Below are 19,480 nucleotides of genomic sequence, written 5' to 3'. Positions count from 1 at the left end.
GCAAATCAGTAAAGTTACTGTATTTTTCATTTGCCATATGTTTACTTCAGGTTTTCACTGCGGAATAGCTCCCCCACCTCCTGGCACACTTATTACCTACTGCTGTTTAAACAAGGACATTAACATTGTGGAATAATACTAAGATCATTTGCCGGGGAGGGGGGGCGGAAGGAGGGGAGGGATGGAGAACAACAGCTTGAGAACAAACTTTAGGGTCAAAAAATGAGAAGTTTAATAATAATTCCAGAATATTTGAATGTACTGTCTGGAGGAAGAAACACTTTTATTAAAAAATAAATTTAGGACACTCAGAACACAATTCAAAGAGACACTTAATAATGGATGTAATTTGAAGCAGTTGGGTAGGGTATTTTTAAGACAATGGAACTATTTGTGTTTAAAGTTATACTTGGGATTAGGTTCCTGGATGAATAAGGGTCTTATATTTAACTGATTTTCAACTTTTTGCAATATCAGAAAATTCAGAAGAACCTTTGTCATTAGGCATATCAAAACTCGGTCCCAGAATTTTCTAAATATTTTGGTGAATAAGAAAAGCCAATAAATACATAAATAAATCTTAATCTTCAAAATTTTTCAATACCATCAATATAGTTTTGATTTTTCCAGTCTGGAACCAGTTATAACTAGTAACTTATAACTTCCATCCTCCCTGCATCATTTGCACAAAGGTAAGACAGACTTGAAGACACACTCTTCTCTAAACGCAAAAAAAATTATGAAGTGTGAATGGAGGAGATTAAAATAAGAGTAACTATAGAGGGGCAGAGGAAGAAAAATGGAGTCTGTTACTGTTCCAGGTGTCAATTCCCAAACCTGTGGGATCCACACAAAGGGCAACCAGGTAGACAAGAGAGGTTGGAGTATAGGACCTGTTTTTGAAGCTGATTGTCAGAAACCCTTACAATGTACCCTATCTGACAGAGATGGCGCCCTGTGGCTTGAGCCAAAACAATGGCATTTTTTCTTCTGTTCTTCCAATTTATATGAAGGATTTTCTGAAGACCTCACCAATGGTAACGTTCTAAAGCTTTCAGGTGTTTCTGATATGTCATCCAAGCTTCACACCTATACAACAGGGTATGGAGGACAGCAGCCCGCTGGATGAGAAGTTCGGTTTGGGTCCTAATGTTATGATCATCAAAGACACAATTTTGGATATATCCAAAGACAGGACTGGCAGATTTTATTGGTATTGAATGTTGTCACCACCAAGAGTACACAGCCTACTGCAGTCCACCCCAGCCTGAATATTAGCCTGCCTTTTCAATGCCTAGTGTTCTGCAAACCCAGTAAATCTTTGTGGATCCTGTTTCTGGGACAACAAGAGCAGATCTCACTGCACCTGCTAACTACAAGGAAGCAGGCAAGAAGACTGATCGTGTCTGATGGACAAAAGAGGTAGTAGTTTCAGGATTACATCACAGTGCTGAGGAGGCAGGAGCAGGTGGTGGCCAATTTATGGAGACTCAGGAGGGAGTGTAGCCCCACTCAGAAGAACAGAAATTATTCCTCAAATGCCAAGCTAAGACTGCTTCTGAGTCAAGCTGTAGCCTCAAGAACTGTGTTGTCCCCTCTTCCTTCCATGGAAAAGGAGGAATTCAGGCTATTAATCCAGGAAAATATTTAAAATGTTAATAATTAACAGCATTATTTGTTAGTTAGGTCTGTTCTGCTTCTATATTCCTTTCCTGGGGACAGGACCTTAATGCAATAGGAAAGACTGTGTGTTCCAACAGCCCTCAGAGATATGACATACCTGAGTTATAAAATTCACACCTGGTGGGGATCAGATATAAGCAGTCCTATTTTGGATTGAGTGGTAGGCCATTAATCTACAGTCATCAAAAGAAAGTTACAAAACATCAAGTTCACCATTCCAGCAAACAGGATGACAGATGGGGACTGGATTTCAATATTTCTTTTACCTGGGAGATGGGACTTACACCAATATCATCCTAATAGTGCACAATACTTGCTTCTAAACCTACTTACATGCCTTGCACTACTGGCAACCAGCATTGCTGCACCTCTGTGTTTTAGTTAGCATCTACACTCCTGTGGCTTCTTTGTGGGGATGACCCTGACCATCTCTCCTTATGTTTCAAAACGCATTCTAAAACAATTCTTGACTCGGTAGTCACTCATTTTCAGACTTTAGTTTTATATCTTTTCCAAAACAACAAATGGGAAATGTTATCTTATATGTCTGCTCTTGACTGGAGCTCTAGGTTACAATTAATCTAAAAAATCTTTCCTTAGAAACCTCCTGAAAGCACCTTCAGGCATGCTCTCTTTCCACCACTGAAACTAAAACCAGAGCTCATGAAAGCGGATTATAGAAAATGCAATTGCAGAATTGTTCTGCGAACACAAAACACACATGACAGTAATCAGATGCGGTGCTAAAACCTGCTCTCTACTGTTTGTAGGGCAAAGATAAGAAAAGTTTGTATTTCTCCTCTCACACGGTTCTGCCAAATGGATCTCCAGCCAGTAAAATGCAGCACAAACAGTGGCAGTATTTATTCCATGAACAGGGACATTCTAAATAAGCCAACTTTCATGTCTATTTTTCAAACTAGACAAGGAAGGAGGCAAAATATGTTTTCTCTTACTCCCTCCTACACTAATATATGTTCCAGCTGCTGACATCCTCTGTCCCACTCAAAACTGAGTTCTGTAGAATGCCAGTGTCTGTCCACTTCTGTGGAGAGAGGTGTGCACCTGTGAGAGACTATGGCACCTGTTGCACTAAAGAACTATTCTGCATTCATGTTATGTAGTGGGCAGGAGAGATAGGTAGGCACCAGGTATTAGCACCCTATTTTGCAAATATTCTCTACTAGCCCTTCGACTGCAGCAGCAGATAGCACGTCTTCCTTAAAGCTGGTAGCAGGAACATGGACCAGTCAGGAGTTGTCCATCCTGTGCTAAAGGGAGAATGACCTGAGGATGTTGTAAGGGACTGGGTAGTCCTGGCCTGTGTTTAGAATCAAAGTCAGGCACCAGAAACAAGTTGATGGTCAGGAGCTGGGAAACAAACCAAATGGCTAAAGATGAGCATAGAGCAACAGCCACAGGTTTCAAAGTTTGCCAAAGGGGTGACTGCAAATGCTGCCCTACTGCTGCTCAGAGCAACCATATGGTCAGCCAGGGTGACCATACCCACAGCTACCAGGGTGCAGCTTTACTCGTCTGGTGATTGCTCACAGGTCTCAGCTGGAAGGGCTCTAGTCCACACTAATTGCTACATACCCAATAATCTTGATGGCATGATGAACCTTTCTTCTTGCAGCAGTGTTGTTTTGATCTTGCTTTCAATGACCCTAAGCAATGGCAATGACTTAGCCTGTTTTTCAGCTGGATTAATCCTGCCTTGCCGTTTGCTACTGAGAGGAAGGAACCCATGAATAGACACCTGAATCAGGTATCTAGGTCTGCGACTACCCAGTAGTGGCTCCCTGCTCCTTGATGCTTCAAAGATGCTGGTTTTCCACAACAGTAAGCAACGTTACTTGCACCAGTGATCCTCCAGTGATGCTACCCTGTTCCTGGATGTGGATTTGCATGCCTCTCAATTATTTCTTCAGCCAATACAGTAAAGGAATGATTCAGCTCATATGTCAATGATCCATGCTAATTGGCTTTGTAACCCCAGCTAAGTTCTATAGGACATCAAGTAGGTTTTCAGCTGCTGGGCTGGTACAGTTAGGAAGATGGCCTCCAACTCTTAATTTTTGGGCATAAGTAAAATGCTGAAACTGCATCTCTGTGTTAATAAAAAAATTCTAGCATGTAAATGTTGCCCTACCTAGTGTCATGGCAGTTTCTTTAAGCTTGCAGCTTTCTAAGCTATCAAGGACCAACTTTAGTGGCTGCAGATCTTCCTTACCCTATCAGCAATTCCTTCGGCATTACTACCCTGAAATTTCATCACAACCAGACTGAAGGAGTGAGCAAGGCAAGGAGCATGCTGGAAGTCACCATACTTTTGTACCTTTGTACTGTTTGTTATATTGTTGGTAAAAACCCAGTAGAGAGCTTAAGGTATTCATCTATTCACCAATGCCATCATGAAGTTTGTCCAAGATAGTCCTGGAAGTGTCCTGTTTCACAAGTTCCCACCATGGTATGCTATCTACCTCAGAATTTTCTTCTGCTGACCCACTGGCCTGACCACAGGTCTACACACCAGTGGTCCTACATACTCTCCTACCTCTGCAGCTCAGCAGGTCCTGCTGTACTGCACTTCTCAAAGCAGAACACAGACCTGGCACTGCCCTTTTAGCCAAGCAGGATCTAATACCTGAGGCAGACAGCTGATCCCTAACAGAACTCTCCAATTGTAGCTTTGAGAGTGATGAGTTAACATTGCATTTTAAACTAGAGCCATCATGAGAAGGCATCTGAAGTCCTCACTTTCCACAAAGACGAAAGGATACCTGGAACACAATCCAGGGCCAGCATCTTTGCACATCTTGTGATCAGCTTCATGCCTGAAGACTGTCTATGAAAATATTTCTGCCAGCTCCAAAGAAGACTCTGCTAAAAAAGACTCTACAGTCTGTTGAACTGAACTTATGAAATCATGGAAAATACCAATGAGGTCAAATTCAGCCCATTAGTGGATCAATGCCTATTTGTCAACTGGGGTTAGTGCTGCAGAACTTCCATGACAGGTCCTCTGCTTAGAGACCTTCCAAAAGAAAACAACAACTATTTCTCATTCTTAAGTGCGCCATACAAGAATGCTGTTTAGGAGTTGTGGTCTCCCAGATCTACTATGACAGTTCTCAGACCGTAGTTCTGGGAATGACAGAGCAAAGCTGAAAAGAAACGAAAGGGCCAAAACAAGGAGACAGTTTGAAATGAAAGGCCAAATCTAAATTGAAGCGTTGAATCCAAAATAAAACAACAATTATTAAACTAAATGTTCCCTCTTCCACCAAAAATATCTTTGATTTAATGCACAAGGGACTCTTTCTGATGATGGTCCTGAAGTGATAAATTATATAATTACATGGGGCATGTCCAGACGATCATATACATGTGGTTTGCATCCCTGCAAACCCATCTGCAGCGCCACAAACCGCAAGTGCCGCACATGCAGGCATTCACCACACTGCTAATTTGCAGTGTGGTGGGGGTTTTTGACACCAGGAGATCCCGGTGTCAAAAAAATCTGTGGCAGAAAAAAGCAAGACGGTGCATGGGCTGGCAATGTGCGCTACCCAAAATGAGCTTGGCTGGCCACAGCCACACTCTAGCTGCCGGCCAGGCTCTGTGCACCCGGATCGCCACAACTGGAGCCCCAGGATGCCCCCAGGGGCAGCCCCAGTGCTGGTTCCAGCCTCCCTTACCCCACCTGGGGCAACTTGCTGTGCACCAGAGCACATGTGCACGGGGGTTTCCCTAGAGACAAGTAGCAGCAGCACAACAATGTGCCACTGCTATTTATCTCCGGGGAAATGCACATTTGTCAGGATGTGCCAATGTAGCTCACAGGTAATCCAACTCAAGTTACTGTAGGCACATACTTAAGCACCCTGTATAATCAGAGACTAAAAGCAAGTATTTGGGGAAAGACTACAATAAAATAATTGCCGGTAATAAAGAAGAGAACAAACTAACATAAGGAACAAAATGTGAAAAAAATCACTAGCATTTTAGAAATAGAGTCATATGGTTTCTGTTGAGGAGAAAGAAAAGAAATGTATGATCAAAGTGATATTTAAAACAAGAGTATAGATTTCAAATCTTAAATTATTAGTCTGAGCTCTTTTATTTTACAGACTCAATGCAATTTGTATGATATAGGTTTGCAACTGGAAAGCAAACTAAACAAAATCCTGAATGTAACTGTACTATAATTAGATTTTTGTTCTGACTTGTGATTTTATTTGAAGCTAACAACTAGTGCCTTGTAATTTGAACTTAATGTTTGTATTACTGGCTTGTATTATTTTTAAAAAATAACTATATAATTCAATTTTTAGACTAGAATTCTTCAAAATGTGGGGGCTTTCTTCTACATTTAACAATAAAATTAAAATAAATATAATAGAAATTTTCCAGCAAGTTCTGGTCATAAACAATACTTCAAGATAAGCTGAAGAAAGATGCCTCCAATTTTAAATACTGGTATAAGGATTGTTTTTATCATGATTAATATAAACATTTCTCCTCACACAAATCTTTTGCTCTGAAGTATTTAAGAAGTCTGGTTCCCCAGATGGCTTGTTAGGGCCAGATTCAGCTAACCTTCCTGGGGATGAGAAGCATCTGTTTATATGTGTCCCACAGATTTCAGAGGGGCTACTCAAAGAGTATAATATTATTCAGCATGAGTGAAAGTGGCAGACTCAGGTCCTTAATCATTGACATTTCACTTCAATCATTGGCATTTCACTACAGCACAACATATGGCTGTAACATTCAAGAAGTTGAGTCAGTGGGAACTTCACCAACTTTCAGGCAGGAGGCAGAGGAAACTTTACTGGGACACAGTAAAAATGTGACATCACCACTTTTAACTGTACAACATCTGTTTTGCAGACTTTTTAGGCACTGGTGCTACCTAGATAACTCAGCTTGATTTTTGCCTTGCTCACAGGGCAACACAATATGTTTCCAATTAGCAGCCTCTGATCTAATAAATGAATGTAACAATCATTTTGGGGGGGAGGGTTGTGTCCTTTTCATTAACACAAAGTTATTTGCTTATTTGACTGAGTCTTCAAGCTGGGGAGAAACATAACAATGTAATTAAAAATACATTATAAAGATATTAAGAGAGATGTAAGCAATCTGATGAGGTTCTCTTTGGGGAATCAAAGTTTTATAGTCTTTCTGAGGTCAAAGACAACCAAGACTGCACAGTGTGGCAACTGCTGTAAAGGATGTGCTCAAACAGAAAAAAATGCAGTTATGGCTGAACTTCAGATCAGGGATTATTGTATCACAGAGAACCGCCCAGTACTTTCATGGGTTTAACTGTGACTTTTCGATAGAGCTGGTTTGGAACTTTTAAACAAAACATCTGCCAAGTAAATTTCTTAGGCCCAGGATGGGATTTGGAGTCAAAGCCAAAGTGAGATCCCTCCAAACAGACTGTATCCTAGTGGTTAGGACATTCAAGGAGAGGCCAAGTCAGGCTCTGCCTGATTCAGAGCAGGAATCTAAACCTGCCTCACCAGTATCCCAGGTGAGTGCACTAACCACCTGTCTACTAAGTATTCTGAAGTTGGACACACACACATATGATTTTCTTCCAAAAAAAAAGGTTTTAGTTTCATTCCAGTGTGGATCAAAAACAAACCTTAAAAGCTTTCAAGGAATTCTTGTTCTTCAGCCAGCTCTGCTTTCAAACCATAGCCCTGAGCGAGCAGCCACCTCGCCATAGAGATAGAGAGAGACTGTTAACAATAAAGAACAGATTCTTCCCTAGCACTGTCTCCACTGTACAAAAAGGCAGCAATCTCGTTCTGCCAGAGAAGTCTGTTCCCACCTGCACTCTAACCCTGTTTTCCTGGCAGGCTCTCTCTGTTCCTTTCATTTCCCTGCTTTTTTTTGCTTTTTTTTGAAATCCCGTTCTTAAGGGGAGAGTGGTTAGCAAAAGTGCAGGAACTACTATTGTGCACAGCCCTGAGGTGGTGAAAGGGGACAGAGCTCCATACTAGCCCCCTTTTCCCCTGAGTGGATGAGCAGGGGCCACACACAGATTTCATCCTCCATGATTAGAGGCCTAGAGACCAGGAGAGGCTGAAAGACTTGGGACTGTTTAGCCTGGAGAAGAGGAGACTCAGAGGGACTTGATGACAGCCTGTAAATATATCTGGGGAGTACCTCAGGGCCCGGAGGAGCATTTGTTCACCAAAGCCCCCCAGGGGAGGACTAGATATAATGGGCATAAACTGATTGAAGATCACTTCAGACAAGACATAAGAAAAAACTTCTTTACAAGTTGAGTGCCGAGGGTTTAGAACAGGCTTCCCACAGAGATGGTAGCATCACCCACCCTGGCGATCTTCAAAAAGTGTCTTGATGCCCATCTTGCTGGGGTCATCTGACCCCAGTGGTCTTTCCTGCCCAAATGCAGTGGGCCTGAACGTGATGATCTGTAAAGTCCCTTCCAGCCCCTAAAAAACTATGAAACTATTTCACCTTCATTCAGCACTCTATTGCTCAGGTAAATATGCTACTGATGTCAATGATACTTATTCCTGCCAGGTATTGAGCACTTTCTGAGAGGGTTTGACTTCCTCTACCTTCTTTTGAAAACAATGTAGCAACTCTCAAGAGGCACCTGGCAAATTTAAGATCTTAACAGACTATGGCCATAGGCATATATTTAGGTGTCTCTATAAAAAAATAGGGAGGTGTTTGGCGAATTCTGGGTCAGCAGACTAACACTAAATCTTATTTAGTGATAATGCAATACTGTATTAATTTTAAATTGGAAGACAGAAAACATTCTGAAGAAAAACTGCTGTTCACCCAAGCCGTGTTTGTTTGTTTAATCACTGTTCCTGTAAGAGTTTAACTTATAGGTTGCTTATATTTTGGTTTACAAGTTGATAAAAATCTTTACGCCTGTGAAAATTGCTTTGGAAGCACAAAAAAGAGCAGATTAAAAAATGGACTCCAAGCAAGTACTTGTAAAGGAAATTTTGAGCATGACTGTAAAGTATAAGGCAGAACTATGCAGAGATACCCTGTGCTAACTCTGTGCAAGCTAACTCTGGTATAAGAAGCAGTGTAGCTGTGGTAGCATAATAGGGCTTCAGCTGTTCTGAAAAACAGGTCTTATTAGCACAGGCATAGCCCGACTCTAACAGAGCCCTAGTGCTTCCAGAAACTAGGGTGCACAGAACTAGCTCTGTGTACATCTCTGCGCAGCACAGCTTCGCCCGGCACAAACACACCCTTTTAAGTCCCAATGTATGTCAATAACATTTCTCTTAAGTGAAACTTATAGAAAGTAGAGTCAAAGCATAAAGTGCAAATTCTGTTTTCATAGGCTGAAATTTATTCCACAAGCCTAATGCCAAGTAACTGGACACCATGGCCACTGACAGATGTGAAAAAACAAAAGAGCAGCACTTTACAGGAAGGATCATTGCATCAGTTTGACCCAGCTCCCCTAGTGTCTGTATAGATATGGAGCTTCAGCTGACTGAATCAGCTTTAGATAAAAGCACCAAAACACCCTGCTGAAGTGCCCAGTTTTTACAGACATTTGGGTGAGCTGGGTCAAACTAATGCTATGCCTCTTCTGGGCATGTGCTATGCTTGGCAAAGGGGCAAACCAAGCTGAAAGTAAAGCGCTCTTTGCAGGGCTTTTTAACATCTGTAGGTAGCCCATGTGAATAAGGTAAAGTTGGGTTGAAAAGATGAAACCCTAGCTGAGAAATAGGTCTCAGGCCTGCCCACTTCCTCAAAACAAATGCCACTGCAGCCCAGTGGGGGACAATAATCAACTCCTCAAAGTCAAGGCAAATTTCACCCATTATGCTTTAAAATAATCATAAATATACCATTGTTATCTCCCATTGGAGCTGCCAGACTCAAAGTCCAATCCTATATGTAAGTAATCCTTACTCTTACATGATACTTCCTTGAAGCCAATGGGATTATTTCTGTGTGCAAAATTTTGCAAGATCTGATGCATTCAGAGTAGAGGGGAAATGAGACACTTCAACTTCTAATGATTTCAGTTTGAGTTGACAGCAGTCAGCATATCATTTTATACCAATCACCTAGGTGAGCTGTAATCAGCAGAGATTGAATTTAGGATCTAAAGATATTAATGCACTAACTTCTAAAGCTTGAGCAGAAAAGACCAGTGCTATGGAAGGCTTATCAATGTGTTTCTGTAACTTCGACATCATTAGAGGGAAGGCAGAATAGATTGAATTCACTTTTCTGATGCAGTCCACAGTCCAAAGTCATTGATTAGAGCACCAGAAAAGTAGATATCCTGAATTAAAGACCCAGCCCCAAAACTTTAACTTATTCTTTACTCATTAACTTTATTAATGAGCGGCCATGGTAATAAAGATTTCATTTATATCACTACTGTGATTAAGGGTTGCAAAAGACCTCAGAATTTAACTTAGCCATATTTTGGTTGCATTGCCTACAGTCCCAAAGCACTAGGAAACCCATTTAAGCCTGGCTGATTGTAGAAAAATGTGCATCACCATACTGATACACACTGGGTACAGATTAAAACCTTATGTTAACACTTCCTCTCTTCACAGCATCCTGTCTGTCAACCATAATGTTATTTTAATGGATTTGGTTTTATTTGGCTTCCTTGCTTTTTTTGTAAAGTCAAAGTAATTTAATCTTTCTATTATAAAATGTATGCTTCATAAGGAACTGGACATTTCAGGGTTTTGATTGTTGTATACTCTTACAATAATAATAAAGTAATAATAATAATAATAATAATAAAACAGTTTACCTTGAAAGCAGTAGGCATCAAACTTTGTGTCTGGCAAAGGAAAGCCTGTTTGGTTCTCATAGCGATATAGGGTTCTCACCCCAAGTAAACCTCCTCCACATTGAGGTCTAGCCACGGATGCAGGATAGCGAACACTGCCATCAGCCAGCCAGCCAAAGTCACACTGGTCATAGCCTATCCTCCAGGCAGCATACAGCTCTGCAACTGTAGCAAGGACTGCGTTTCTTTTTTCACATTCCTCTTTAGCTTCTTCAAAGGTTAGCTTGTCAGGCACAGTTACATGGAACACAGTACCTAATGGGATACAAACAAGAATGAATCTCACTGAACATTTCTCTCTAGATGCTCCAATTATGACGGCCTCTCCATAATGAAGGTTTAGTCTTAGTCTTGCTTATCAACTCAATTTTCCTTTCCCCCCAGTCCAATATAAATACCCAAAACAAGTGTCCTCCATTTTTCCATATCCAGGCTGTGACCATAAAAGCAAGTCTGCCCTAATTTATGTGTAACTTACCCATCCAACACAAAGCACAAACATTGACTATATGCATGAGGGAATGGCTGGAGACAGAATCCCAACCTCAACATGCAAACAGAAGTTATGGGAGCCATACAGCCCATATGTGATTTCTACTTGAATCTGTGGGCTGTAGGCGGAGCTGTGAAACCACTGCACTCATTAAAACTGGCTTGATAATGTGTACTTTCTCAAGAAAAGCAAATCAGTTCCATTATATTTGCAGCCTTTTCCTTGGCCTTTCCCATGGATCTCACTTGAGGTACAAAGAAAGTAAGTTAACTTTATTGGCTGCTGTAAATTAGTTTCCAGTGGTATATTTCTAAAAGCTGACTTCTGACAATCCCACATGAAAAAAAAAAAAGATGAAAATAGGCACTGGATCAATTTATATTTTCCCCCAAATTTATGATTTACCTGAGAGGGAGAAACTAGACCTGAAGACCCTTTGTGTAGTTTGGCTTCAAGTGAACAATACTCTCCAAACAATGTCTTTTCCTTTATAATTACTGATGGGGTTTGACCCAGAATAATTAACATGCTTTTGATGTATATGATCAATATATGATCTATTTTCTTTCCTTTTTATCACCCCCCGGCCCCTTTTTGGTTTTGAGTTTTAGGTATGTCTAGAACTCTACAGAGACTATTTCTACACTGCTTTCCTGGTGCTCTTTGGCTAGGGACAGCAGTTACACACAACCTGGTTTAAGTGATCAGAAACTGGTATAAGCCAGTAACAGAACAGAAGCTCAGTGTGTATAAGCCAGTTTCAAAATGGCTGAACTTGTTTTAAGATAAACCTGGATGAATGTAGTATCAGAATTAACTGATTTAGGTCAAACTGGCTTATGAAACTTCTGTCCCAGACCCTTTCCTGTTTCAAGTCAAATCACAGTCCCCCAACGTCCCAGCATGCTTTGCAGCCCTGGGCTGTACTGTGCTGTCTGCTCCAGAGTGCAGGGTTGGCCCCGCCCCTCTGCTCCCTTGCTGGAGAAGTGAGGGCTGGCTGACAAGGGGGTGGGGGTGGGGAACCCTGCAGGGGACCACAGCTGGGTCTGTCTGGGGGCTAGCCCCTGCCACACTTTTCTGCATTGGAGTGGAGTGGGTGGGGGTGGGAGGTACAGGGTGGGCAACAGCCTGAGAGCAACTGCCTCCCCAGGCAAACCCTGGCTGAGGTCCAAAAGGGGCTTTAATCCCTCCTTCCTCAGCTCAGTGTGCTGTCCACACCCCCTGCTCTCTGCTGGAGCAGGACATGGGCAGACAACAGTCTGAGAGGGACTGCTTTAGCTAGTGTGATCAGAGAAAGCAGAGAACTACATTTACATTATAAAACAGCAGGAGACCAGCAGGCTCTACCCCTCCCACCACTGGCAGAGACTGAGGCTGGCAAGCTGATAAGGGGAGACAGAGGGGGTGTAATCCTCTCAGCTCCCCCAGGCCATGGGGGAGAGGGAAGAGGCTGGGGAACCAGGGCTGGAGGGATTGGTCCCCTGCCACCTGTGAGCACTGGGACCTCCAACACCTAAGACCACCTGTTGATTCCCCAAGAAGCATACCTGGTGGTAAGGAGACGCTCTTCTGTAAGACTTATGCAAGGCTTTCTTTTGTCTTTTTGGTTTATTACACTCCATTTTAAGTTAGACTAAGCTATGTGACAGCTCAGTGCATTTTACTGAACTGTATCTTAGCTTAGGCAAAGATTTTTGGTTGTTCTTTGTTATGTGCTTGAGGTTGCAAATTGCTGTGTACAACACATGCTTGCTTCAGAGAAAGGACTATTCTTACTCAATGCTGCTACCTTTTTCCCCACCCACCCCTTCCTCAGCCTGGCAGGGCTGCCCTCCCCACCCCTTGAGCAGGGATTGCCGGGGCAGAAGCCTGGCAAGCACTGCCCCTCCACCTCCACCCAGGCAGACTCAGGATGGGGTCCCATGTGGGCCAGGGAGTGGATTTAAATCCCCATACTCCAGTGTGTTAGCTCCAGGCTGGGGCCTAGCCACATCCCCACTGCTCCAGCAGTGAGTGGGGAAAAGCCTTGGAGCTTCAGTCCCTTCCCTTTGGCAGTGGCCAGCAGGCTGGGAGGTATTCTGTAGCACCCACCCCTCGCTTCTGGCCTGAGCCACTGCAGAAATGTGGGTGCATTTCCTGAATCAAAAATGAATGTCTGTTCAGTTGCTTTTCAGTTTAATCTCTGCATCTTAACTAACCTGCAAAGACTGAATTGATTCAGCCTTGGGCTTTTTGATTGTCTATACTTAGCCCTTAGGACTAAATTCTTGCCTCACTTCACACACACCAAAACTAGCAAAGAGCCTGAATAAGAGTGATCCTAGCAGCAGTTCACAAATTCAACAGAAGAAGACATTTTGAAAATGGCAGCAGAGGGTGTCCTCAATACTGTTTCACTTACTCATTACAAAGTCTGATGCATTGCTCTGGATAAGCCGGTGAGCAGGCCCCAACAAGAGCAGCTACTCAGGGAGCACTGGGAAAACCATATAAACGTGTTCTAAGAGAGCCACTCTTTCACCCATCAAGATAATTACAACATGATTCAAGTCTCAAAATTCACAGAGTGGGAACAGTGCCGTATTTGACAGCTTCCTATTTTTTGGATCTGCAGTATACTAGAGCTAATGAGACTTAAAATATTCAATTTAGGAGGGTAGTGTAAATTCAAGCTTATTATGAAATGTTGATATTTTTCTCATCTATTTTGGATCAGAATACAAGGTTAGTATTGCTGGGGAGAGGTGTGCAACCACACTGGACATGTGATTTATCTCAGCTATGCATTTGTCTCAAGACAACTTAGCAAAAGGCAGACGGAGAGACTGCATCACCCAGAGTGGTTTCTTTCAAATCAATATTACACTTGTTTTAGGACTGAAAGGAATGTAAGTGTGAAAGGAGGCAGTGTGCCAATTTTTTTTCTCCTAGGTAGAAACATTGTGATTTGTTATTACAGCTGTAATATCAATTTCATAGCATGAGTTTCCTCATACGAATTGCAAGGAATTTCTAACTTAGGGGTAAATTAATGTAGCCATTAAAGGTTAAATTATGTCTGTTAGGCACCATTCAGGGCAAGGGAAAGCACAGAATTATATTGCCCAGGAGGCAAAATGCTATTCTGAGAGCACAGAAGAAGTATGCTTGCTACTACATAACTTTCATGGGGTCAGCCTGCTCCTGTCTGCATGCTAGTTCCCATATGTAAACCACTGCAGAGTCAAGTATAGAGGCATGACACTGTCTCCACATTTTCTCCACAGGAGCAACATACAGCACTGGAACAGTAAACAAAGGTCCTCCCTAAAGCACCAGCTCTAATTTTCTTCCTTTGCTTTGAAGGCCAAAAATTATGGACCCACATAACAGCCTAGGAGAACTCAGCCCTAAGTAGATAAGAAATGGAAGCGTATCAAAAAAAGATTATTAAAAAGGAAAATAATATGCTCTTTATTACCAGAGAACATTAAGTTATACTGTACAAGTGAAGTAAAACAGTCTTCCAAATAATGTATTTTGAATGATTTGCTAATGGCGTAAGAGCCACAGATGTGACATATCTGAAAGCAAATAAAACTAATCACCCTCATGTCATCTGCCTAAGAGAAATTTAGTACATGGATGAAAAGAAAAAAGTCTATGTACACAGATGGATTCTTAGGGGGTGCCGAACAAAGTTGCTCTATTGATTTCATTGACTTACACCAACTAAGGGTCTTGGTACATGTTGCACTTTGAGCTGCTAAAATGTTGATCAGTGTTGGGGACAGATGAGTTTGGAGCAATCATACCGTAAGGCTAAAAACCTTCTCTGATTGTCCCCACACCTGCACAGCTGTGACTTGCCACCAGAGGGCTAACAAGCAGCTTCCTGACTAGGATCTACAGCTATGAGTTGCTGCTACAGGGCTGGTGAGCCACCCTGCTCTTGGGGGAGAAGAGATGGGTTGGGGGAACAAGATCATGAAAGAGGTGTAATGGGGGTGGGTAACAAAATCTGAGGTGGAAAAGAAATGGGATGGGGGAAGGGTAGAGAAGAGTCAACATCTGAAGGATAAAATTAAAAAAAAAAATGTAAAAAGAAATAAAGAGGAACTAAATTAAAAAACTCATATTTTAATAAATTGGGATTTGGGATTGGGTGGAAGGGTTCTAGTCATGCTTCCCAGAGCAGCTGGGAAGTAAAAGCAGCGAGGGAAGGCACTTTTGGAAGAGCTACTTCCCCTGTCCTGGGAAGGAAGCCCTAATTCATGGGGACCCAATTGGGCTCTTTTGTTCCCCACAACCAGACCCCACTCCTACATCCACCCATGCCCCGCAACCTGGCTAGCTGTGCTCTGCAGGCTGTTTTCATGGGGTTGCAGCCCTGAGGGTGGGAAGGTTACACCCCTGAGGGAAGAGTGGGAGTTGGCTTGGTGCCACAACTGCCCCTGGACAGTAGAGTTCAGGGGGTGTAAAGTTTGTCCACAGAGAACAGAAGGGTGAGGGAAGGGATTCTGCATCTTGGGGTGCTGGAGGGCTGCAACGTGGTTGGTTGATCTGTGGGGAGTGGCCACACATTAATGGAACATGAGCTGGGTAACACGGATCAGAGAGAAACCTGCCCTGGAGTGGTGTAACTTTAAGATGCCTGAAGTGTGTTTAAAACTAGTTTCAGGTGTTAATGTGTGGACAACCCAGGGATTAATAGCTCCAGGAGCTGCCTAAAGAATAGATGTGTAACAAGACACAAGAAGCTGGTCCATGCTGAGTGTGCAACAGTTGTTCCAACCAGACCAAAATGACACTTAAGGAAATTTTAAATGAATATTTATGTGTATTTATTCAGCCAGCCTAATGTATCGACTTTGGTGTAAAAGGCACAGCATGTCCCACAGAATTTGTGCCCATATTTTCATATCCACACATTAGATTCTACATATAAGTCTGAGTACTTGTGTCTTTTGCTGCTGGCTTTACCCTGAAATTGGTGGGATGGACATTTTTATGGTTGTAAATTGTGTTCATGCAAGAGAGACCCACCCTGTTCCATATTCACCTTTCACTATTCCATAAGGAAATTTTTATGAGTGCAAAACTTGAAACCTGCCTGCTTTTGCCAAATTGATAATGCTGCACATTTGTACAGTGGATATAATGACTTTTAATCTACTGAATTGGTCTAACAGACCTGGGGCCTGGTTGGACAATTATCCAAAGTCTGCTGCTTTCACACAGATACCATCTGTGTCTGAAGTTCAGTTTATGAGCAAAACTTCATAAATGTTAAAACAAAAAATACATTTAAAGAAAAATGTAGACTAATTAAAGTAGGTCCAGCCATAAAAAAAATAGTGAAGCTTTATGTCCATTTCCACTTATTAGACTTATTAAAAGTTTTGGAAAGGTGAAGGCACAAAGAATGCAAAAGTTGCCAAAGCAATCAGCAAAATACTTTTATTGTTATCCCATAGTGGTTAACGATGTTAAAACATAGCAGTTTGTATTTGTACCAGCAGGGATGAGATGCTAAGAATCCAAAGCTGCTCATTTTAAACCAGTCCAACAGCACACTTAAAGCTGAATTCCAATTACCAGACACTGACACTAAAAAGTTAGTCTGCTGTGAGCCTGTCCAATTTAAAAAGAAATAAAGTCTGTTGTAGTGTTAATTTCCCCTGCATTTGAAAGCAGAGTACAAAACCATCATGCCGAAGAAAAAAAACTGTGACTGATGATTCTTGTTATATATACCTAAAAATATCTAACAGTTGCTTGGCAATTTTCCTAAACTACAGTAAAAAAAAAAAATTACATCTGTCCACTGAAAGAGAGGAGGGAAAAGGTTTCCAACAGACTTATTGATATGAATTATACTAGCAACAAAGCATATGCCGGATTGCTGTGATAGTTCCTTGAGGCGTCCTTTAGTACTCTTATAGGAAATGTGAGCCACGTACTGCCACCTTGCAGCACTGTAGCCATGTGCTACAGGGGACACTTTACTAAACAGTCATCATGCTGGTATGGGAAGCGTTGAGGGCACAAATGAAGCATTTCACATTCTCTTTGTTCAGTAAGTGCAGGCAGCCTCCCTATGTACTGTAGGGAAGGGATGTACTATCCTGTACTCCCTGCTCACAGGCTCTGGACACTATGAGGTAGCTAAAGAGAAGGCCATCCTCATTCATTGTACCTCTGGTTGCTTCTTTCACAGTAGCATAACTTATTCAAGGAGCCATATTGTTCCCCTCTTATGTCTACACGCTACTCCATTAACTGAGGGACTGATGATAGGTGTTTTAAGAGGAACGGGCATTCGTGTTTAAAAGAAGAACTTCTAACTCTTCAAGGAATTTCCTGTGGAAATGACAAAGATTCACTAGGGAAAATCAGGTTCTGCACCCTATTTCCCAAGTCTCTACATCAAAATTGACCTGAGGCCATCAACTAGATTTGGGAAAGGAACTTCATTTAGGTTCCAATCCTACCTTTCACAACACTGATATACCTAGTAGAGAAGAGAATTTGGCCCTTACAAACAGATTTCCTCTAAGAAACTTAAAAGTTGCCGGTGAAGCTAATAACATATAATTAAACTAGTAATGCCTTCTCTAAAAATAACTCCTGAGCACTAATGATGGTATTAAGTTTCATACTTAAAAGAGGGATTAACCCTATCCTAGATCTTGAGCTACTTAATTATACTGTTTGAAAGTGGCAAGGTTTCCCAATCAAAACATCAGGAGTATACTTCTTCACACATTCAGGGAATAAACAGAAAACTCATCTGGCAGGCAAAGGAATGACGTAGCTTCCAAAACCAAAGCAAGGGAGTATTGATTTTTCTTTCAGTTAAAAGCAATCTGTAATGTTTTCTTAGCTGGATTCCACACTGAGAAATAACTCAGCAAAACTGCCTGGGCAAGCTCCAGGATCTAGAGGATACGTGGAGAAAAAACTAGCCCTGGTCATGCCCTGTAATAGCAGGGGTGAAATGGAAACCATGACAATGTTTAGATTACAGACAATAATGCAATGTGTATTATCTTTGGCCCCCTTTCCAAATCAAGCAGCAGATTGAGAGCCTGCCCTCTGCAGCCAGAGGACTCAAAGATCCCCAGGATTTTCCTGCTCTCTGTGTTTGCATTACTTATTTTAAAAAAGGCATGTGACTAAAGTTTCTTTTTTATTTCTGTCAAATTCAACAAGCTAGACAGGGAAGCCAAGGTTTTTATTGAAGACAAAGGTTGACTCGCTACCACCCTCCTGCCAAAAAGCTTTGGATCTAGAGGCTTATCAGGTGGTTTTGTTACAAACTTCATTTTGCTGAAGCTTAATTTACTCATTCACTCCCACCAGAAGTAGTCTTGGGAGTCAGGAGTCTTTCTTCATGCATTTGTTTCATGAACTCTCATATACTTTAAAAGAAAGAATGGAAATATGGGTGGGCCAGAACCGTGGCCAGAGGCTTCTTACACAACATGGATTCACTAGCCTGGATGGGGGACTTGTATGAGCAACTGTGTGTCAGCAATCAGCAAGACTTTAGGACCCAAGAACTCTATTCTCATACCCCATCTAGAATAGTGGATAACCTCACATTATATTTTTAAAGTATATTTCTAGTACTTTTCCTTGAATCCCAAGGGTGACAAAATTCTTTATTCTTCCCTTCTCTGGGGTTCAGTGACTGAGCTGAGAAACAACAGGCCCTGGGTTGTTGACACTCAATGCCCCATTAGCCAGATGCATAAGTTAACAGAAAACAGGCTTGTCCAACATATGGCCCATGGGCCACCATGCGGCCCTCTAACCTGTTTTCTGAGGCCCGAGGTGCTGCAACAGGAAATGAAAGTAAACGGTGTATTTTCGTTTCAGGGGTGTGATTTGATACCGCTTCCTGTGAGGTCTTTGAATATGGCTCACCAGCCCACTGGGTGATAAAAAGTTCATGATTCAGCCCCACATTCAAAAAAGTTGGACACCCCTGACATAAAGCTTTCTTCTAGCAATGTCCTCTAGGGGAAAGAAGTGCATCGCTGGAAAAGGTTCTTTCTAGTCCTTCAATCCCCAGCCCAAAAGAACTTTCCTAAACAACTCCCTGTTTGCATGTGTTACACACACAGCTTCTAACTGGCATTTTTGTTTTGTCTTTCCACCACATCCCCCAGCTCTTCATCTAATAAATGAGCTTAGGTATATAAAGCAGGATCCTGTTCTGGCTTCCAGCAATACTAATCACTTTTGATTCATGAATATTTGAGGCAGAATCATATACTGCTGATGGGGCTCTTGTTTCAAGAAGAAGTAAAGGGGTTAAATTGGCCCTAAAGTTATACCCATATCTTTAAAGCTTGATTAATAGCTCATTTATGGAACATTAAACTGCAAGCACTGATTTTTATATATAAAGGTATTCAAAAGTTAGCACTAATGAGTTGCAATGAAATATGAAAAGTTTAAATTAGTCT

The 19,480-nt window shown here is 41.9% G+C and overlaps 1 protein-coding gene across 2 annotated transcripts in view; it reads right to left on the bottom strand.

Moving 5' to 3' along the window:
* VCAN (versican) overlaps nt 1-19,480 on the bottom strand; it is a 150,121-nt gene that overhangs the window by 84,642 nt on the left and 45,999 nt on the right. For both annotated transcript variants that reach the window (XM_019532324.1, XM_019532325.1), the window contains exon 6: nt 10,493-10,786. In XM_019532324.1, the coding sequence (XP_019387869.1) occupies nt 10,493-10,786 (294 nt within the window). The remainder of the gene's footprint in view (nt 1-10,492; nt 10,787-19,480) is intronic.

This window comes from Crocodylus porosus, unplaced genomic scaffold (assembly GCF_001723895.1).
Source record: "Crocodylus porosus isolate Cpor-Errol unplaced genomic scaffold, CroPor_comp1, whole genome shotgun sequence".
Classification (NCBI taxonomy): domain Eukaryota; kingdom Metazoa; phylum Chordata; order Crocodylia; family Crocodylidae; genus Crocodylus; species Crocodylus porosus.
This window is presented reverse-complemented; position numbering and strand designations above follow the sequence as displayed.